At 45.2% G+C, this 18,408-nt stretch overlaps 1 protein-coding gene across 1 annotated transcript in view; it reads right to left on the bottom strand.

The window, feature by feature from the left end:
* trappc12 (trafficking protein particle complex subunit 12) overlaps window positions 1–18,408 on the bottom strand; it is an 82,006-nt gene that overhangs the window by 19,522 nt on the left and 44,076 nt on the right. The window contains 1 exon segment of the mRNA XM_055635255.1: window positions 16,066–16,139. Within this exon segment, the coding sequence (XP_055491230.1) occupies window positions 16,066–16,139 (74 nt within the window).

Here is an 18,408-nt window from a genome sequence, read left to right as displayed (position 1 = left end):
CAGAATATTTGGGTTAGTATTACAGTTGTACAAGTAGTTGAAGTTGCATTTGTAGTGTTGTGTTCAGATCTAATCACCCTGCTACAGGAAAGATGTTAAGGACTAGAAAGAGATGCAAAAGAAGGATTTACAAGGATGGACTGGAGGCCTATGCCTCAGGGATGATACTAAAGTGGGTGGTATTGTAGATTGCGAAGAGGGCTATCAAACATTACAACAAGACCTTGATCAGTTGGGTAAATGGGCTGAGGAATGGTTAATGGAGTTTCATGCAGATAGGTGAGAGGCGTTGCATTTTGGGAAGTCAAATCATGGCAGGACCTTCACAGTGAATGGCAAGGCCCTGGGGAGTGTTGTAGAGCAGAGGGATCTCGGAGTGCAGTTACACAGTTCCTTGAAAGTGGCATCACAGATACATAGTGTGGTCAAGACATTGGCCTTCATAGGTCAGGGTATTATTTATGTCAGAATATTATATTACAGTTGTACAAGTAGTTGAAGTTGCATTTGTAGTGTTGTGTTCAGATCTAATCACCCTGCTACAGGAAAGATGTTAAGCTAGAAAGAGTGCAAAAGAAGATTTACATGGATGTTGCCAGGACTAGAGGGCCTCCTATAGAGAGAGGTTGGGGCAGGCTAGGAATTTATTCTTTGGAGCACAAGAGGCGAAGGGGTGATCTTATGGAGCTGTATACGATTATGAGAGGGACAGAAAGGGTGAATGCCCAGAGTAGGGTAAATCAACAATTATAGGACGTGGGTTTAAGGTGAGAGTGGAAAGATTTAACAGGAATGGGAGGAGCATCTTTTTTAACAGAAAGGGTGGTGGGTATAGGTAATGCAGAAAAGATAGTTAAGGCAGATGGTATGGCAACATTTGACATTCAACGGCATTTGAACAGGTACATAGATGGGAAAGGTTTAGAGGGATATGCATCAAATGTGGACCCGTGTCATAGAGTCAGAGTGATACAGCATGGAAACAGGCCCTTCGACCCAACTTGCCCACACACTTGCCCATGTCCCAGCTGCACTAATCCCACCTGCCCGTGTTTGGTTCATATCCTTTCAAACCTATTCTATCCACATACTTGTATAACTGTTTCTTAAACGTTGGGATATTCCCTGCCTCAACTACGTCTTCTGGCAGCTTGTTCCATACACCCACCACCCTTTGTGAGAAAAAGGTGCCCCTCAGTTTCCTATTAATTTTTTCTCCTTCACCTTAAACCTATGTCCTCTGGTCCTCAATTCACCTACTCAGGTGCATCTACCTGATCTATTACTCTCATGATGTTATACACCTCTATAAGATCACTCCTCATCCTAGAGTCCTAGTCCACTTAACCTCTCCCTATAGCTCAGACCCTCTAATCCTGGCAACATCCATGTAAACCATATCTGTACCCTTTCCAACTTGACATCTTTCCTATAATATGGTGCCCAGAACTGAACTAAATGCAGCCTCACGGATGTCTTATACAACTGCAACATGATCTTCCAACTTCAATACACAATACTCTGACTGATGAAGGCCAATGTGCAAAAGCTTTTTTGACCACCCTATCGGCCTGCGACTTCACCTTCAAGGAACCATGCACCTGCGTCCTAGATCCTTCTGCTCCACAACACTCCCCAGATATATAATATGGATGACAAACAGTAATGGGCTCAGCTCCGAACCCTGAAGCACACCACCAGTCACAGAAGTAATCTTCCACCATCATCCTCACTTCCTTCCACAAAGGCAATTTTCTATCCATTCAGTTATCTCTCTCTGGTCGCATGCAATCCAGAGCAGCCCACCAAGTGGAACCTTGTCGAAAGCTATACTGAAGCCCAGTGCAGATGGGGCACAACTTGTTTGACACAAACATGTTGGGACAAAGGGCTTGTTTCCGAGGCGTATGACCGACAAGAAAAGAGCAGGAGCAAACCACCAGCTCCGACAAGCCCCATCACTCAATGTGATCATGGATGATCTACGCTGGCCTCAACTGCTTTTCTGTGCCTGTCCTCTATACTCAATGCCTCCATCTTTCAAATATTTGTATATTTCCACCTTAAACATAATGAATGATCTCCCCTCCACCACTCTCTGGGGCAAAGAATTGCACAATTCACCACCCTTGGAGAGCAGATGTTTTTGGCAACTCAATTGTAATTTGACCAGCCTCTTGTTTTGTTGTTATGTTCTGATGTTAGTGGTTCTCCCACGAGTGAGAACATTTTAACATCTACTCTGCCAAGCCTCCCTTTTAATTTTTTTTCCCAGCAAATGGATCCACCATCTTTAGTTTAATTTAATTTAGAGATACGGCGCGGAAACAGGTCCTTTGGCCTACCAGGTCTGCGCCGACCAGCGATCCCCGCACATTAACACTATCCTACACCCACTAGAGGTAACGTTTACATTTAGCAAGCCAATTAACCTACAAACCTGTACGTCTTTGGAGTATGGGAGGAAACCAAAGATCTTGGAGAAAACCCACGCAGATCACCGGGAGAACGTAGAAACACCGTACAGGCAGCACCCGTAGTCAGGATCGAACCCGGGTCTCCGGCGCTGCATTCTATGTAAGGCAGCAACTCTACTGCTGCGCCACCCTGACCAGCTGAGAGAACAGTAGAAATCGCCATTAATCTCCTGAGCCACTTTCTTTGAAACCCTTGGGTACAGTTCATTAGGTCCCTATTAGTCTTTAACCCCACATGTTTCTCCAATTCTATATCCCAACTTTATCACTAATCCCTGGGATGTCAGGACTGTCTTATTGGGATGTCAGGACTGTCTTATTGGGATGTCAGGACTGTCTTATGAAGTCTTATACTGGATAGACTTGGTTTATACTCTCTAGAATTTAGGAGATTGAGAGGGGATCTTATAGAAACTTACAAAATTCTTAAGGGGTTGGACAGGCTAGATGCAGGAAGATTGTTCCCGATGTTGGGGAAGTCCAGGACAAGGGGTCACAGCTTAAGGATAAGGGGGAAATCCTTTAAAACCGAGATGAGAACTTTTTTCACACAGAGAGTGGTGAATCTCTGGAACTCTCTGCCACAGAGGGTAGTTGAGGCCAGTTCATTGGCTATATTTAAGAGGGAGTTAGATGTGGCCCTTGTGGCTAAGGGGATCAGGGAGTATGGAGAGAAGGCAGGTACGGGATACTGAGTTGGATTGATCAGCCATGATCATATTGAATAGGCGGTGCAGGCTCGAAGGGCCGAATGGCCCACTCCTGCACCTATTTTCTATGTTTCTAATGCATTAAAATGTTGAGAACTATATTCTGCACTCTCTAAAACCCCTTTGTTCTACTTTTTGCACTTGACTCTGATCTGAGTGAATATTGTGCCAACCAAAGCTTTTCACAGTACCTCGGTACGTGACAATAATAAACTAAACCTTGTGATTGTGATTTAAAGTTCCTCAATGTTATTTGAAATTGTTATCTGAGCAACAATTTGCAGTGTCCTGCACAGCAAAGACTGATGCATAACTTAACATACCTGCCATATCTTTGTTTCTTCTTATTAATTCATCAGCCTCATTCTCTAGTTCCATTTACTTTAGCTTTCTTCCGATTTATTTATCCACAACTATCTATATTACTAAAACTCGTTGTTTCTGCTGGCAATGTGTCACTCTGCTCTGCTTTTTCCTATCTTCTTCCAAATACAAGGCCACAGCCTTCCCATTTTCACATATTCTACTCACATTTTGCCCGTCGAAGCGATAAACATCTTTCCGTCGCATTCCGACCTATATTTCCAAAGTTATTCATGATTTAAAGTTTCAAAAAATGCCAGAACCGCTTTCTCAGAGCGTCCATTGATGATGTCACAATGCCTCTCACAGTGCACCAATCACAATGGGCTCTCAAGCTGTCCAGGCCCTGGCGCTGCTCTACGACCTGGGTAAGTCCTGGGGCAGGGAATGGAAGTGAGGGGAGGAGGATGAGGGAAATGAGGAGGGGGATGGGGTAGGGTCTCTACCTCCCTCCCTCTCTGTCCCTCTCCCCCCTCCCCCTCTGTCCCTCCCCCCCCCCTCCCCCTCTATCCCCTTCCCCCTCTAACATCCCTCTCCATCCCCCTCCACCTCCCCCCCCCCTCCCCTGTGACGCCACGCCCCCCCCAAACCCCCCTGCGTTGGGGGACAGGACCCAACGGGTCTCATTTGGTCTAGTTCTTACTATATGTTTTGTTATTAAATGTGTTATGCCTTTTTTTTTTTTACCCCCCTTTCTTCTGAGCTGGCTTAGCACCAGCACATGCTGCTTTGCATGTCCTTCTTTTCACTTTAATGTTATCTTTGACCTCCTTTGCTAATCACAGATGGTGTTTTTTTTTTCATTGAATACCTCTTTCTAATTGGTATAAATTTTCACTGAACATTACAGGCCAGCTGTTCAAATATCTGCCACTATTCATCTACTGACCTGTCTCTTAGCTTAATTTTCCCAATCCACCTTAGACAGCTCCACCTTTAAACCACTATAATTGCCCTTTGTTAAATTGAAGATAGTGGTTTTGCCCTTGCGGTGTTCACCTACAAACTGTATCTGAAATTCTATCGTGCTGTGGACACTATCTCTTAGGGCATCTTTAACCATAAGATATCCAATGAAACTTACAGTTCCCTTCACCCTTGCCCGAGATATTGTCCCATTTATGCTCTGCCCTATCGCGAGGTTACATTTTGGGAGAGAGAATCTAAAAAGACTTTAGACATTTTTTTTCAAGGCTGCGATCCAACAGTTTTATTAAGAGATACAGCCCGGAAAAAGGCCCTTCGGCCCACCGAGTCCATGCCGACCAGCGATTTCCCCCACACACGAACACTATCCTATGCACACTAGGGACATTTTTTTTACAATTTTATCAAAGCCAATTAACCTACAAACCTGCCGCTGTAAGGCAGCAACTCTACTGCTGCACCACCGTACATTACAACATTTTTTTTTTGGATTAACTGAATTTGAATTGCCAGCATATCTGCAGGTCCATAAACTAGTCTTCTTTATTATGCCAAACCCATGAGAACAATACTACCCTCATCTGGGATTATTCCAATAAAGTTTCTTTCATATATCTATACATATCTCGCATTGTCCAGTCATACAGCATGTAGACAAGCCTTTCAGCCCACTGAATCCATGACGACCATCAAAAATGACTATTTATGGCTGGCGCTGATGATGGCTGCCACAGTGCACTGCTCCTTGCTGTTTTTTTATGTGTTTGATCGTTTGTGTCATCTGTGAAAACCCTACAAAGATCACTTTCACGAGAGAGGTACTCATTAACATCGGACATACCGTGCCTCCAAACATCGTTCCGAATTTCTTTCAATCACTGGATTACTTGGACACACTCGTCAGCGGGACTGTGGCTACGTTCAAGGTCTTGATACAGAGGAGGTCCCGCTCTGGAGCACTCACCCGACTCCAGAGACAAGGATCACGCACACCGCTCCCGAGCATATTCCTGGCAAATGTAAGTTCTCTCAATAACAAAGCGGACGAACTGCAACTCTTGCGCCGGACAAACAAGGACTTCTCTTGAGCTGCCGCCCTGTGTTTCACCGAGACCTGGCTGTGTGAGTCAACCCCGGACAGCGCGCTGCAACTGGCTGGCTTCCTACTTCACAGAGCTGATCGCGAAGTGGAGGCAGCGGGGAAATCAAGAGGCGGTGGAATATGCTTTTATACCAACCAGGACTGGTGCAGCAACATCACGGTAATGTCAAACTTCTGCTCTCCCAACCTAGAATCCTTCTTTATAAACTGCAAACCCTTCTACTCTCCGAGGGAATTTAACCTTTTTATTTTCTCTGGAGTCCACATCCACCCCCATGCCTGTGCAAGTGAGGCCCAAACACAACTCGCTGACCAGGTAATGAGGGTAGAGCAGTGGTTCCCAACGTGGGGCGTATGCCCCACAGGGGGGCAATTTGATTTTTAAGGGGGGCAATTGAGCGCGACTGAGGCTTTATTTGTTGTTTTCGTATGAGACAATCCACAAATATTTCAATACAGGTGCACAACCTTTTATCCGACGATCCAAATAACGAAAAGCTCCGAATAGCGACATTTTTTCGGTCCTTGAAGAAAGGTCCTTGAAGACGTTCACCGAGGGCGGCCCGCAGAGGTGACAGCGGAACCTCCGGTCGGTCCTCGAAGAAAGGGGAACTAAATCCCCATTCATAAAAGAGAAGGTGAGGGTATATTGCGCGGGAGGGTTAATAATTTACAATCTGCTGCTGCCTGCCCGCTGAGTTAAAAAAGTTCCCACGGTAGAATCACGATACACAGTGTATCGTGAGTCTTGCGTGGGAACTTTTTAACTCAGCGGGCAGGCAGCAGCAAATTGTCGCTCCCTTCAGTTTCACCCCACCTACACCCCTCTGCTTCCCGGCCATGTGTGTGACCCCTTCCCTCCCCTCTCCAGCTCCCCGCCCATTGCACCGGCGCGGGGGCTTTGCACTGCCTTCACGTCGGAGCCAGTGCCAGTCACCAGAGACGTCAGGACCAACGGGACACCGGCCCCCAGGCCCACTGCAAGCACGGAGATCCCAGAGACCCACAGCCAGCAGCAGCCCAGCCCCGTTCCAATTCCAGAGGAACACGCTCCCCGTAGGGACCGAAGCTGATGGTGTGCAAGGTGCGTCTTGGTCTTGAGGTTGTGGATGAGGGGGCGCAGCTCGGGCTGTGACGTCTCCGGCCACCCCCCTGTACAGGAGCTGAGACTGGGAACTGTGGAGTTGTTTGCAGTTGCAGAGGGAGGGGGCAAGGGCGGTAAAGTTCCCAGTCTCAGCTCCAGTCCAGGGGGGTGGCCGGAGACGTCAGGACCAACGGGACACCGACTGCAAGCACGGAGATCCCAGAGACTCACAGCAACAGCTCCAACTCCAGAGGAACATGAGCGCAGCTCGGGCTGTGGGCGAAACTGCCACTTGTCGCTGTAACGGCGCATCGGGGAGCGGGTTCTTGTTGGTCCTGACGTCTCCGGCCACCCCCCTGGTCAGAGCTGAGAGACGTCAGCCCAGCCCTCCCCGATCCCGCTACAGCGACAAGTGGCAGTTCGCCCACAGCCCGAGCTGCGCCCCCTCATCGGGACACCGACCCCCAGGCCCACTGCAAGCACGGAGATCCCAGAGACTCACAGCCAGCAGCAACTCTAGCCCAGCCCCGCTCCAACTCGGGTTGCGGATGAGGGGGCGCAGTTCGGGCTGTGGGCGAACTGCCACTTGTCGCCGTTGCGGCCCATCGGAGAGCGGCTTCCTCTGCAGTTGGAGGGACAGGGAGACACAGCGGCTTTTGAGAATGGTGGGCAATCACTTCCAAAGTTCTGCCCACACAGTCAGTACACCTCTCCCACACTTGTCTCCCGCACTAAGATCATCTCGCAGAGAATGATCCCAGCCTAACCCTCCCTATTCTCTCCTATTCTGCAAGAAAAAACTACATTGAAGACTCAAACTCGCGATCGAGTAACTGCCGGGATCGAGGCGCAAACTCGCGACCTTGCGGATACGAGCCGAGCACTCTGCCACTGCATCAGCCGTTAAAATCTACGCTAAAAATCTTCCATTCCGAAAGCCGAAAAATTCTGAATTACGAAAAGTGTCCGGTCCCAAGGCTTTCAGATAAAAGGTTGTGCACCTGTATTCTAATATAGAAATTTTCTCTATTTATTACCTGTGAATACTCTTTTATTATCATATTTATCATTATTATTATTTTAATACCACCTAATGTTTTTTTCATTTTTATTTACAGTTTTTTAGTAATTTCTTGCTCAGAACTTTAACTGTCTTTTGTTTATTTCATTTTTCTTTTTCATGGATGCCATGTTCTTTTGATGCTTGTTTAAACCAAGGTATTGGCGTGTTAAGCTTCTTCAGCTGAAACGGTTCACTTTTTAAATGATAAAAATTATATATCACCACATGTGGGGGGGGGAATCAGGATTTTAGAGGCGATTAGGTGGGGCATGGCCAAAAAAAGGTTGGGAACCACTGGGGTAGAGAGTGACTTCCCGGACTCCATGGTCATTGTTTTGGGGGACTTTAACAAAGCTAACCTCAGCCAAAGTACAGACTTCATGTTACTGCTCCACCAGAGGGGAGAGGCTTGACCACTGTACACTTCAAACAAGAATGCATATCGCTCTGTTCCCCAGGCGGGTCTGGGTCTCACTGATCATTGTTTAGTTCACCTTATTCCGACCTACAGGCAGAAACTAAAATCTGCTAAGCCTGTGGTCAGAACAACGAAAAGGTAGACAATAGAAAATGGGTTCAGGAGGAGGCCAATCGGCCCTTCGAAAACCTACAGTCCTGCTTTGACTGCACTGAGTGGAATGTGTTCATGGAACCAACCACAAGCCTCGATGAGTATACGGACACTGTAACATCATATGTCAGCTTTTGTGTGGACAGTTGCATTCCAACCAGGACTCGGACCTGGTTCAACAACAACAACAAACCCTGGTTTACAGCAGAACTCAGACAGCTCCTCCTTTCTAAAGAGGAGGCCTACAGGAGTGGGGATGCAGACCTCTACAGGCAGGCAAAGTAGAAGCTAAGAAGAGGAATCAGAGCTGCCAAGGAAAGGTACTGTGAGAGGTTGAGAAGCAAGTTCTCAGCTAGTGACTCTTCTTCAGTTTCGAAGGGCTTGCAAGAAATCACCAGCTACTAGAGGAAAGCCCCCCCGCTCTTTGGACAATCGTCAGCCGACCAATGACCTGAACGAGTTCTACTGCCGGTTCGATAAACAGAAACTTAACCCTGGTACCCCCTCACCCCCACCAACACTTCACACCTACTCACAGCACGACTGCAAAAGACTGGGGCCTCGTCCACTACCCACCCCCTCCCTATGCCACATCAATCTGGCCACTTCTCCATCACCAACAATAGAAATTGAGGAGGTGGAGAGGCTGTTCAGAAGACAGGGAAACCAGAAATCTCCAGGAACGGACAATGTTTCCTCCTCTATTCTCAAGCTCTGTGTCGAACAACTGGCACCGGTCTACACAGACATTTTCAACCAGTCCCTGCAAACCTGTACTGTCCCTGCCTGCTTCAAAGTCTCCACTATTGTCCCTGTACCCAAAAAGGCAGTGAAGAAAGCGAATGGCATGTTGACCTTCATAACAAGAGGAGTTGAGTATAGGAGCAAAGAGGTCCTTCTGCAGTTGTACAGGGCTCTAGTGAGACCACACCTGGAGTATTGTGTGCAGCTTTGGTCTCCAAATTTGGGGAAAGACATTCTTGCTATTGAGAGAGTGCAGCAAAGGTTCACAAGGTTAATTCCCGGGATGGTGGGACTGTCATAAGTTCATAGAATGGAGCGGCTGGGCTTGTATACTGTGGAATTTAGAAGGATGAGAGGGTATCTTATTGAAACATAAGATTATTAAGGGTTTGGACACGCTAGAGGCAGGAAACATGTTACCGATGTTGGGGCAGTCCAGAGCCAGGGGCCACAGTTTAATAATAAGGGGTAAGCCATTTAGAACGGAGATAAGGAAATGTTTTTTCACACAGGGAGTTGCGAGTCTGTGGAATTCTCTGCCTCAGAGGGTGGTGGAGGCCGGTTCTCTGGATGCTTTCAAGAGAAAGAGTTAAGGGCCTGTCCAACTTTCACGACCTAATTCACCACCCTTTTTACTCATGGACATTTTTCATCATGCTAGAAAAACGGCCCGACCTACTTGATGCCACGAGTACCTACGACTAGCATCACGACCTGCTCCGACCTACCTATGACCTTGTGATGGCCATGCTGCGAGTATGAGCTAAGGGCAAACTCGGCAAAGGTCGTGAATTAGGTTGTGAAAGTGGGACAGGCCCTACAGATAGAGCTCTTAAAAGATAGCAGATTCAAGGGATATGGAGAAAAGGCAAGAACGTGGTACTGAATGTGGATGATCAGCCATTATCACATTGAATGGCAGTGCTGGCTGGAAGGGTCGAATGTCCTACTCCTGCACCTATTGTCTATTGATTACTGGTCTTAATGACTACTGGCCTGTCACACTGACGTCTGTAGTCATGAAGACCCTTGAAAGACGTGCTGGCCAAGCTGGAAAATATCACTAACCCCCTGCTGGACCCTCTGCAGTTTGCATACCAGGCCAATAGATCTGTGGATGATGCAGTCAACCTGGGCCTGCACTTCATCCTCCAGCACCTAGACCGCCTGGGGACCTATGCAAGGATTTTGTTTGTTGATTTTAGCTTTGCATTCAATACCATTGTGCCAGAGCTACAAACTTTCCAAGCTGACTGTGCCTGAACCCCTCTGCGGGTGGATCACCAGCTTCCTGACAGACAGGAAACAGCATGCAAGGTGTCCTTGAGACTTTTGAAAGGCGCCCACAAATAAAATTTATTATTATTATGCGAGGCTGGGAAAGCAAATCTTGGACCCGCAGTATAGGAGCACCGCAAGGCTAAGTATTCTCCCCTCTCTATTCCAACGACTGCACCTCCACAGACTCCTGTCAAGCTTCTCAAGTTTGCGGACGACATAACCGTTTGGACTGATCCAGGATGGGGAAGAATCTGCCTACAGACAGGAAGTGACACAGCTGGCATCCTGGTGCCATCGCAATAACCTGGAGCTCAATGCTCTTAAGACAGTGGAATTGATTGTGGACTTTAAGAAAGCTCCCCCTACACTCACCCCACTCACCATCAACAGTCACATCTGTGGAATATTTTAAGTTCCTGGGAACCATCATCTCCAAGGACCTTAAATGGGGGGCCACCATCGACTCCACAGTCAAAAAGGCACAACAGAGGATGTACTTCCTGTGGCAGCTGAGGAAACACAATCTGCCACAGGCAATGATGGTCCAATTCTATACAGCCATCGTAGAGTCTGTCCTCAGCTTCTCCATCATGGTCTGGTTTGGCTCAGCCACCAAGCATGACACACGGAGGCTGCAGCGAATCGTCCGATCAGCTGAGAAGGTTGTTGGCTGCATCCTTCCCTCCATTGACAAACTGTACACTGCAAGAGCCAGGAAGCGAGCGGGCAAGATCATCTCTGACCCCTCTCACCCTGGCCACAAACTCTTTGAATCACTTCCCTTTGGAAGGCGACTCCAGACTGTCAAAGCTGCCACAGCCAGACATAAAACAGCTTTTTTCCACGAGTAGTAGCTCTCTTCAATAACCAAAAATCTGTAGCCTACTTTTGCTCTGGTATTTTATTTAATTCACATGTTTAATTGATAATGTTTTATTATTAATATTTAATGTTCCATGTGTCATTCTTAATTGTCACTGTATGTCATGTTGTCACTTGCTAGCAGAGCACCAAGGCAAATTCCTTGTTTGTGAACATACTTGGCCAATAAACATTCATTCATTTATTACCTATTACTGACTCCTATTTTATCCTTGCCACATTCCTCAAAAACATCCTAGATGCTACCAGTCATCTACACACTGGATGGAATATAAAGTGGCCAATTAATCCTGGTACTTGTCTTCACTTGTTCTAATCCTCTGGAAATGTTTGCATGGTTAAATTTTAGATTATCAGAGGATTATGGATTATTTATAATGAGACGACTCTTAATGGTCCATAAAGATCCAATGTGCTGAAAATCACGAATGATGCATGAAATAAATAGCAAATTTCCAGTAATAGGAGGGCAGATAACAAGAGGGACCAGATTTAAACTAAGTGATAAAAGAATCAGAGACAACTTCAGAGACAACTAAAGCAGAGAAGTCTGCCGAAGCTTGCCAGAGATGCAATTGTTTTCCGGGTCCGATCTCCGGTCGCTCTGCTGCCTAATATCATGATGCTGGAGGCCTTGCTCGGGATTGACTGAGCCCCACCGTGGGGCGTGGACATACCATCGGAGCCTGCGGTCTCTTGCCTGGGATTGACGTTCCAACCGCGGCCTGCGGACATGGAAGGTAGCCGGTTCAAATCCCGCTTGGAGTGCATACTGTCGTTGTGTCCTTGGGCAAGACACTTCACCCACCTTTGCCTGTAATGGAATGGCGGCAGGCGCGGGCACACCGCGACGCCCTGTGTCTCCCTTTCAAGGGAGATGCTAAAAATGCATTTCGTTGTCTCTGTACTGTACACTGACAATGACAATAAATTGAATCATTTCATTTTTTTTTTTTTTTTTTTTCATTTAACATCAAGGGCTCGCAGTCTTGCGTAGAAACCGTAGATTTCGAGAGCTCCAACGACGCAAAAGGATCAACTAGTTCCGACCCGGGGTCAGGTCGCTCAAAAGCGGGGGAGTTGACATTCCCCCGATGCAGCTTATTCGTACAGACGCGGAGGCTCGACCGCCGACCGCAGGAGGACAAAGAAGGGAAGGGATTGAACTTTTTTTCGCCTTACATCACAGTGAGGAATGCGGAGGAGTCACTGTGGTGGATGTTTATGTTAAAATGTATTTTGTGTGTTCTGCTGCTTTTTATTGGTATGAGTGTATGGCAAATGAAATTCCTCGTATGTTGCAAAACACACTTGGCTATTAAATTATTATTGTATTATATGATCATAGTCTGAAAGGGTGTTGAAAGAGTCATTTGGGAATTTGTTAAATACCTGAATGGGAAAACAATTGCAAAACAATGGGGAAAGACCACAGGAAATAGAATAAAGTAAAATTCTGTTGCACATTATAATTTTTTACAAAAAGTCAACATGGCCCGAGATAGCTGGATGTTAGTAAGTCTGTTTCTTTCAATGGATGCTTGCCTAAAAGTCGCTCAGTTAAGTGCGTTTGAGAGTTGCAGGGGATATGCATTTCGTTATCTTGTACTGATACTTGTATTTGTGCGATGACATTAAAGTTGAATTGAATTGAATATTGATCTTAACTCACAATAGAATTGCTATCTAGTTTTTGGATGTGCTGCTTTGCAAATAATGGGGGAAGGCAATTCCACTGAAAGGTATCCTTAATTTCCTGCCAGTCTTTAAATCACCGTTTCCTTAAGGGCCTGTCCCACTTACGTGTCCCTTGCACACAAATTATGCGACCCCGTGGTCGCATTGAGGCGCACGGGCATCGTATGGCCGCGCAGGGCCAGTCCCACTGAGAATCTCGGAGGGGTGTGTAGTTGTGCGCGACATCGCACGGGGCTCCGAAATTTTTGTAGCAAACAAAATCTTTGCGCGCCAATGGCCTGTCACGTAACTGACGGCCTAAGCAGGACAGGCCCAAGACCCTGGCGTGACGCAACGTCTCACCTCCAACAGCAGCAGAAGCAGGCAAACGATCGCCGAACTCGGCCTGGGGCTCACAGCCGTTGCGGTCCGGATCCACCCCCACTTCTACTCCCAGAGCGGGGCCAAGAAAATTGAAGATGCACACAAAATGCAGGAGTAACTCAGCGAGACCGGCAGCATCTCTGGAGGGAAGGAATGGATGACGTTTTGGGTCAAGACACCTTCTTTTCAGACTGAAGAAGAGTCTCGACATGAAACGTCACCCATTGCTTCTCTCCAGAGATGCTGACGGTCCCGCTAAGTTACTCCAGCTTTGCGTCCATCTTCAAATGTCATCACGTGCTCCAGACAGGTGTGCGTACGCATGAAATCGCGTAATTTGCGTGCCAAGGACACGTAAGTGGGACAGGCCCTTTACCTACTTTGATCATGTAACAGATCAATATATCAACCTAGTAACTATTCTTGTTGCATAAAGCTATAGAGGGGGCTGCTGGAAGCTATTCAAATGCAAGGCATAAAAATTATTTTTTTATTGAGAAATAAAGATAACTGGCACTACTGATCTTTAAACAATTTAGTTATTGCCACAAATTGGGATCAAACCTATAACCTACCTTGTGACAAAGTATTGGAGTAACTCAGTGGTCAATCTTCTAAATTACTCCAGCATTTTGCCTTTTTTTTGTAAACTGGCATCTGCATTTCCTTGCTTTAATCTTCTTTGCGAGTAATGTCCAATTACTTACATTATCACCTTATTAAAATGTACAAAACACCACATTCTACTTTATCAACAGGTGGCAAATATGATTTGGCCAACATCTGTAAATCACAGCATGTAAATCTGCTATCCTTCAATCAGTCAATAACATTGTTTAAATAAAACTACAATCTCTAACTCGCTCGGATAACATTCAAACCAACCCAGTTGCCACTGCCATACTTATGAGCATAAAAGGCACCCAAGGTCTTCCCTTTTGCAAGCATATTATTCTGCATTTTTCCAAAGTCACTCTACCGAAAAGGACACAGATTGGACAATTGAAGAAGCATACAAAAACATAATGAATAAACCCATACCCATCATCAGCCTGTATATATGTGGATTTTACAGTATGGAATTCAGCCAAGTGCTGTAACACTTGAGACTGATCCACACCCATACTGACATAAACTGACCTCAAAGGGTAAATGTTGGACTGCGAAAAAGCAGGAACATTTCATTTATAATTCTTGTGGAATACTGTCCAATCTGTCACCTCCCCTGCAGAAGACATGCAATAAAATCTATTTAAAAAGGGGTCGGATGTGATGCTTCCACTGTTGAAAAGGCTGTTTTGATTTATATAATGGGAATGGCAATTTCTAGAAAGAATCTAGAAGCAGTTACTTCCTGCATATCTGCCACTCAACTTCAGAAGAGAGGAAGGCGCAAAACAAAAATCTATAATAGATCAGAAGAGACCAGAATACTATTTCTTCTTTGGAACCAATTAATAGAATGGTCATCAATTGTCATAAACTATCTGGTAATACAGTGTAATTAATTTACTCAATGTTCAGGGCAATTCACATACAAATGATTTAACAAAGTAACAACATTATCATGTTTATCTGGTTGGGAAAAAAAAGGTTTTGATACATTTCTGGAGGAACTTTTTAAATTATTCACTTTTCGGGAGGTGGGGTTCAGCAAAGTAACAAAGCCAGCAATTTACAGTCCTAACTACCCTTCTGGATCACTCATCTTCATGTTTTAAGTACATCCACAATGTTGTTTGGTATGGAGCCCCGGGACTTAGATGGTGGAAGTAAGATGATGGGATGTCTTGAATAGAATTAGCACCCCAATATTTATTTAGGATCAGGTGGGTGGCACAGTGGCACAGCTGTTGATGCTGCTACTGCACACCTCCAGCGAACAGAGTTTGATTCTGACATTCAGCACTGTTTGTGTGGTGTCTGTACATTCTCTCTGTGACCGAATAGCTTTCCCCACAGGTTACAGTTTTCTCCTGTATCTGAAAGATTTACTGGTAGGTTAAATGGCTTTCAGACACAGTCTTTAAACTCTTTGATCAAGTTTTTGGTCATCTACACCCAAATTATCATTTGTGTCAAATTTTGTTTGATAGCAGTGAAATTTATCAAGAAAATTTACTATCTTATATGGTAAGTTGACTGGTCAGTGCAAGAGAATCAAGGCATCGGTGGTGAACCAGAGAAGTTACATGAAAATAAGTGGGGATTGAGATTGATGGGAATGCTAACAGACTTTATGGGGTAAATGGCTCTCCTTTCTTATTATGCTGCAAAATATGTGAAATAAAGAGGGAATGAATGGAATTTTCAATCCAATTCAGTTTTGATGACAAAGATTCTAACAGCAGAGGGCGATGTTCTACAAAATAATAAATTTACCTCTATAAAGCTGTACTAATTTTTCATGCAGAATACTACAGCTGGCGCCTCGGATCAAATTTAAAGCATTTAACAAGAAATTTGGGTATGCATGAAAGAAGAATTTCAAAAAACCTTAAAAATTGCAGTAAGCTGCAAATACTGGTCCCATGGTGCATGTGTTGTTAGAAATAATAAATCTGGAACAGGACATTAAATATATAGACATGGCATTGTTTTGGATTTCATAAAATGCAATTAAAACACCTTTATGTGAAGAGATCTTCACTTTATCTAACATGTCTGGTTTAAATTATCTGCACATCTCAGTTTCTTCTGCTACAATACACATTTTGAACTAAACTGGTGCATTGCATACGGAAGTGCTCAGATCATCGCATATATACGGTAATCCTGCAGCTCACAGCCACCCACGTACCTTCATCATCAGCAGGCAGTTTGCCATGGAGTACATCACACGCCCCAGACGTGACCTCCACAACTGCATAGAAGCTGCAAGACACAGGGGCATCTCATAAAAATATGGCGGACAAATAGTTGCTTTCTGTTACTAGTTTCACCGATTCAACTGTCAGTGAGCATTGGCAATGGATTACATAATTTTATGATTTCTATTACTACTATCCCGAAAAAAAGTATAGCCAATGTATTCTCCTGCAATGCAACGAGGACTGCAAACAGATTTATGGTTAAAAGCTTAATGTTTAAAAGCTTAAAAAAAAAAAGAAAATAATTCAGTTTGAATATCTGCTTGGAAAAGACAATATAATTTATTAAAATCATTCATATTTAATATTTTTACATTCTATTTTAATTAAGTGATGCATAAGTAAAAAATATTTAAAACAAAACAAAGCCAAGGAGAAATTGTGAAAAGCCATAGAAAAATCACTGAAGAACCACAATGCATGTTTTGGATATACTCTAATTCAGGTGGCAATTTAGCTGTGCAATACTAATATAACAAGAACTGAACTGGCAGTTGCTGTATGACATTATTTATGCATTTAGTGGGGCCTATATATATATATCCAAAGACATAAAATAATGAATTTCCTCACCCACAATTTCATCCTATTTTTCTGTGATGTTTTCCAATGGATTTTAAGGCAGTGGTCCATCGTGGAGCAATACCAGCCCACAGTATGGCCAAAAGCCAGCTGAACATTTTGTGGTTGACACTGACCAAGAAGCTACTGAGCTGTGGTTATTTCCTCCCTCCCTCCCCGGAGAATATCTGAAACTGATGACTAGCTAAGTACGTCACCAAAATGACAATTATACCAGTCCAGTTTGGAATAATCAGTAGAATATTTGAATGCATGTATCACAGCCAAACCCAACATCTATGCAAGCATTAACTATGCTTCATAGTATTTCATTAATCACCACCTGGAACACAGGATGATTTCCTTTCCTCAATCCTGGGAAGAGTTCCTTTCCATAGCGTGTGGGGAGTCTGGCCCGGGCCAGCACGGCCTGGGCTGCACAAAGTACCAAACTTGGTTGGGCCGCCAGGGGTAAAGTTGCGGGGAAGGCAGGAGCGTTGAGAAGGAGGGGGTCGGAGATCATGGCAGCAACTCACTCACCGCTGCCGGGGAGGGGAGTAGCTCGGGTGGCTGCGAGCGGCAGCAGGGACCTGACAGCGGAACCAGCCACCAGCTCAGCGCCTTCTGCCGGCCCACCTGCCAGCCAACCATGGTGTCCTTCGGCACAGGCGCAACCGGAAGTCCCCATCCCTCAGACCTGAACCGCACAGCGTATTGTCGGACAGGCGAAGATGGAGGCTCCCCGGTCCTCATTGCCTCTTTGAAGGAGTTTCACATCTTTCTTTCTACTGACCACACCCAACCCTTGATCCTGTCCCGCCAGTCTTTTTTCAAAATTTAGCAACTCAAAACGGGGGTGCGTCTTCGATGCAGGTGCATCTTTGACGCCAGGAAATACGGTAGGTGCAGTGAAATGCTTTGTTATGAAGTAATATCTACCTTCAACTACATACAATGCCTTCCATAATGTTTGGGACACAGCAATGTCATGTAAATGAAAGTAGTCATGTTTAGTATTTTGTTGCGTATCCTTTGCATGCAATGGCTGCTTGAAGTCTGCGATTCATGGACATCACCAGTTGCTGGGGGGAGTCTTCTATGGTGATGCTCTGTCAGGCCTGTATTGCAGCCATCTTTAGCTTCAGCAACCATACATGCCTAGGCCATAACACCCCCACTACCGTGTTTCACAAATCAGGTGGAATGCTTTGGATCTTAGGCAGTTCCTTCTCTCCTCCATACTTTGCTCTTGCCATCACTCTGATATGTTCATCTTGGTCTCATCTGTCCACAATACCCTTTTCCAGAACTGTGGTTGTTCTTTTAAGTACTTCTTGGCAAACTGTAACCGGGTCATTCTATTTCTGCGGCGAACTAGTAGTTTGCATCTTGCAGTGCAGTCTCTGTATTTTTGTTCATGAAGTCTTCTGCGGACAGTGGTCATTGACAAATCCACACCCAACTCCTGAAGAGTGTTTCTGATCCGTCGGACATGTCTTTGAGGATTTTTCTTTATTATAGAGAGAATTATTCTGTCATCAGCTGTGGAGGCCTTCCTTGGCCTGCCAGTCCCTTTGCGATTAGTAAACTCACCAGTGCTCTCTTTCTTCTTAATGACGTTCCAAACAGTTCATTTTGGTAAGCCTAAGGTTTAGCTGATGTCTCTATAACAGTTTTATTCTTGTTTCTCAGTCTCATAATGGCTTCTTTGA

Source organism: Leucoraja erinacea, chromosome 5, assembly GCF_028641065.1.
Source record: "Leucoraja erinacea ecotype New England chromosome 5, Leri_hhj_1, whole genome shotgun sequence".
Classification (NCBI taxonomy): Eukaryota; Metazoa; Chordata; class Chondrichthyes; order Rajiformes; family Rajidae; genus Leucoraja; species Leucoraja erinaceus.
The sequence above is the reverse complement of the archived record's forward strand: the minus strand, read 5'-3'. Positions and strand labels throughout refer to the sequence as shown.